Here is a 2,725-nt window from a genome sequence, read left to right as displayed (position 1 = left end):
GGGAGCCCCTCCGCAGGCACCATGCGGCTCCCGTCCGTGCCGCGCGGCGCGGTGTTGGGGGTTCATTTGGCTGCGCCGGTGGGGTGGTGGTGGTGGGCGGTTGGCTTTTTCTCTCTTTTTCTTGCTGTGCGTCTGCGTGGGGTCGTGCGTGTGAGAGTGCCTGTTTTTTTTTTGCCTCTTCCCTCTTATTCTCCTTTTGGCTGGTGGTTGGTGTTCGGCTGCAGCTCAAGCCATCAACTACAACAAGTACGAGGGGGGAAAAAGCTCAAGAGGAGAATGTCTGGGAGGCGCGAGGAACGTGTTTACGCTGCGGCGGAGGGGGATCCCGCCACAGATGTGCCGCAGGGACGGCGCAGGGAGAGGTCGGGACCCGACGGCGACACGCGGCAACCTGCGGCACAGCGCAGAAGGCTGGAGGAAGCACCGCCGGTCCTGAGGTGGACTCTTACCAGCACGGTGGAGGAAGTACTGCTGGAGGGAAGCGTGCGCCCCGACAGAATGAAGCTGAACGACTTCCTTCGCAGCCAATTGGACGGCGTGGGCGTGGAGCCAAGGAACGAGAGCGTCTCTATGGAGGATTTTCTTGCGGGGCCCGGGACATTCATCACAAGTGAGGGAGTGTTGGACACAATAAAGAAGACCGAGCTGTTCAAGAGCGTGGAAGAAGCACGCAAGCTTGCGGGCCAGGGCGTGAGCACTCTCCAGCACTGGAGGGGGTTTGCAGGGAGGGGCGCGGCTAGTCCTCAAGCAAGGGGGAGGCTGGACGCAGCGCTTGACGCGGCGGTGGAGGAGGAAGCGAGGCAGAGGCGGGAAGAGTTGGAGAAACTGCCTCGGGGAAAGATGATGTACCGGTCGGTGTACGAGGCGAAGTGGGGCTACGTGGAGTCGGGCCACGCTGAGGAGCCGCTGGGGATGAGGGTGGTGGGGGCCAACTCCAGCGAGCCGGAGAAAATGTGGAGTGCGGGTGAGGTGAACGTCATACCTCGCCGTGCCCAGATTGATGACGTTGATGACGAGATGGATAAGGAGGAGGAGGCCCATGGCTGTGCGGCTGGAGTTTCTGGTGCTCATGGTCCGAGAGCGGGTGGCCGTGCAGTAACTTTGTGTGGCTTTCAAGGACGTATTTGTGCGCAAGGAGGTGCTGCGTGTGTGGAACGTCCTCAAGGAAGATATCGACGGCTGGCCCACCGGCGACGATGATACGCTTGTGAGGCATTCGTACGCGGTGGTTGGAACGCCCGGCATCGGCAAGTCGCTGGCGGTGGGGTCCTTCGTGCTGCACCAGCTCCTGCACTACGACGCCGCGAAGGTCCCTGTGGTGGCCTACTTTGTGGACGGGTCAATGTACCTTTTTCGCAAGACCGGGTACAATGCAAGGACCGTGGTGGAATACCACGACACTGACGAAGCGGTGAGGGCGATCAGGCGGTTAGCCAGAGACAATGTGGGGGGATTCTTCATTTTTGATGTATACTCTGGCCCAATTGTCGCCGGGCTGCCTTGCGAGCGTTGGGGTGGAATTGTGTTGACTTCGCCGGAGATACTCAATTTTGAGAATTGGAGGGAGTGTCGCGGTGCATACTTCATTTTTGTCAACTGCCACACTGCAGGAGAGATCAAGGCGTTCTTTGCGTGGGAGAAGCGCGAAGTTGCTGCGTGGCGCGCAACTAAGCGAGGAAAGAAGAAGAGTGCTTGAGGAGGAGTGGAAGGCGGTCAAGCGACGTATGTATGAGGTTGGGCCGCTCCCTCGCTATGTTTTTAGTGAGGCATCCTTCTGGCAGCAGCTGAGCGGAATTTCGCGCTCCGTATCCGCATCGTCTATGCTACACTGGAGGGACCGCGCGCGGCTTTTATTTGGCAAGGTGCAATGGCGCGAGACCCGGCTTTATAACGAGGTGGTCAGGCTCGTGCGCGTGCTGGCGGCGACGAGGGAGGGCAGGGGCGAGGGGGAGGCGGAGGCGGGGGCCGGGGCGGAAAGCTTCATAAATGTTCCCGTTTCACGTGGAGTTGAGGAAAAGTTGCGGCGGCAGGTGATAACGAGGAACTTTCAGATGTCAGCTTTGCTGTCCGCCCTGGGAACGTGCAGTATCTGCGCCGCCGCCGACCTCGAGCTGCGTGGGCTGCTTGGCGTTTCTGGTCGGCGGCGTCGCCGAGGCGGTTGCCCGCAAGATGACGTACCTTCCCCGCACTGCGGAGGGGGAACCGCGGGCCAGCGTGTTGGCGGACGGACACGCAGCGGGCCGCTTTCCAAGCAGGCCCCGCTTGCTCGAGTACGCGACGGAAGGGGCCCAAGAAGCGGTGGGGGAGAAGATCGAAACTGAACCCGGTGTGTTGTATATCCCCAACACGCGCCGTTTCCCCGTGCTGGACGCGTTCTACGTGGCCGAGGTGCGGCGCGTGGCAGCTGCCAAGAAGAGATCCGGGCGGGCCAGCGACACTCCCACCGGTGGCCAGAGCAGGGCGAAGAGGATAATCACGTTTGTCGGGCTGCAAGTGAGAAAGCAAGATACTCACGACACCACCGCCAGTGAGGTGGCTGCATTCATGAACTACATGAGGCGCAACTTCAATAACTGGGAGGTGCTGAGTGAGGCGATGGAGTGGGAGTTCATTTACGCCCAGCACACTGCGTGCACGCCGATGAGGACAAGGCAGCAGTGTATTGTCTCGGAGGAGGAAAAGCGGAGTCGAAGTTTGAAGAGTGTCAGCGATTTCTGGGAGAGAA

General features: G+C 60.4%; 3 protein-coding genes across 3 annotated transcripts, besides 3 other annotated features; all 3 read left to right on the top strand.

The window, feature by feature from the left end:
* Positions 1-77: 77 nt before the first annotated feature.
* Positions 78-96: a microsatellite.
* A 26-nt stretch (positions 97-122) lies between these two features.
* Positions 123-164: a microsatellite.
* Positions 165-276: 112 nt separating this feature from the next.
* Positions 277-1,200, top strand: Tco025E_09861 (retrotransposon hot spot (RHS) protein; the record flags this gene model as incomplete). Its single annotated transcript, XM_029376664.1, has 1 exon — positions 277-1,200. One exon carries the CDS (start codon positions 277-279, stop codon positions 1,198-1,200), a length of 924 nt encoding a protein of 307 aa, XP_029223195.1.
* A 142-nt stretch (positions 1,201-1,342) lies between these two features.
* On the top strand, positions 1,343-1,696 carry Tco025E_09860 (retrotransposon hot spot (RHS) protein; the record flags this gene model as incomplete). Its single annotated transcript, XM_029376663.1, has 1 exon — positions 1,343-1,696. The coding sequence occupies one exon, from the start codon at positions 1,343-1,345 to the stop codon at positions 1,694-1,696; it is 354 nt and encodes a 117-aa protein (XP_029223194.1).
* A 237-nt stretch (positions 1,697-1,933) lies between these two features.
* Positions 1,934-1,974: a microsatellite.
* Positions 1,975-2,169: 195 nt separating this feature from the next.
* Positions 2,170-2,725, top strand: Tco025E_09859 (retrotransposon hot spot (RHS) protein; the record flags this gene model as incomplete). The annotated part of the gene is made up of 1 exon (XM_029376662.1): positions 2,170-2,725. A coding segment is annotated over one exon (556 nt), but the record flags the coding sequence as incomplete, so codon positions are not given.

The sequence above is a fragment of the Trypanosoma conorhini genome (genome assembly GCF_003719485.1).
Source record: "Trypanosoma conorhini strain 025E chromosome Unknown Tco_14.4_contig_01326, whole genome shotgun sequence".
In the NCBI taxonomy this organism is placed as follows: domain Eukaryota; phylum Euglenozoa; class Kinetoplastea; order Trypanosomatida; family Trypanosomatidae; genus Trypanosoma; species Trypanosoma conorhini.
The sequence above is the reverse complement of the archived record's forward strand: the minus strand, read 5'-3'. Positions and strand labels throughout refer to the sequence as shown.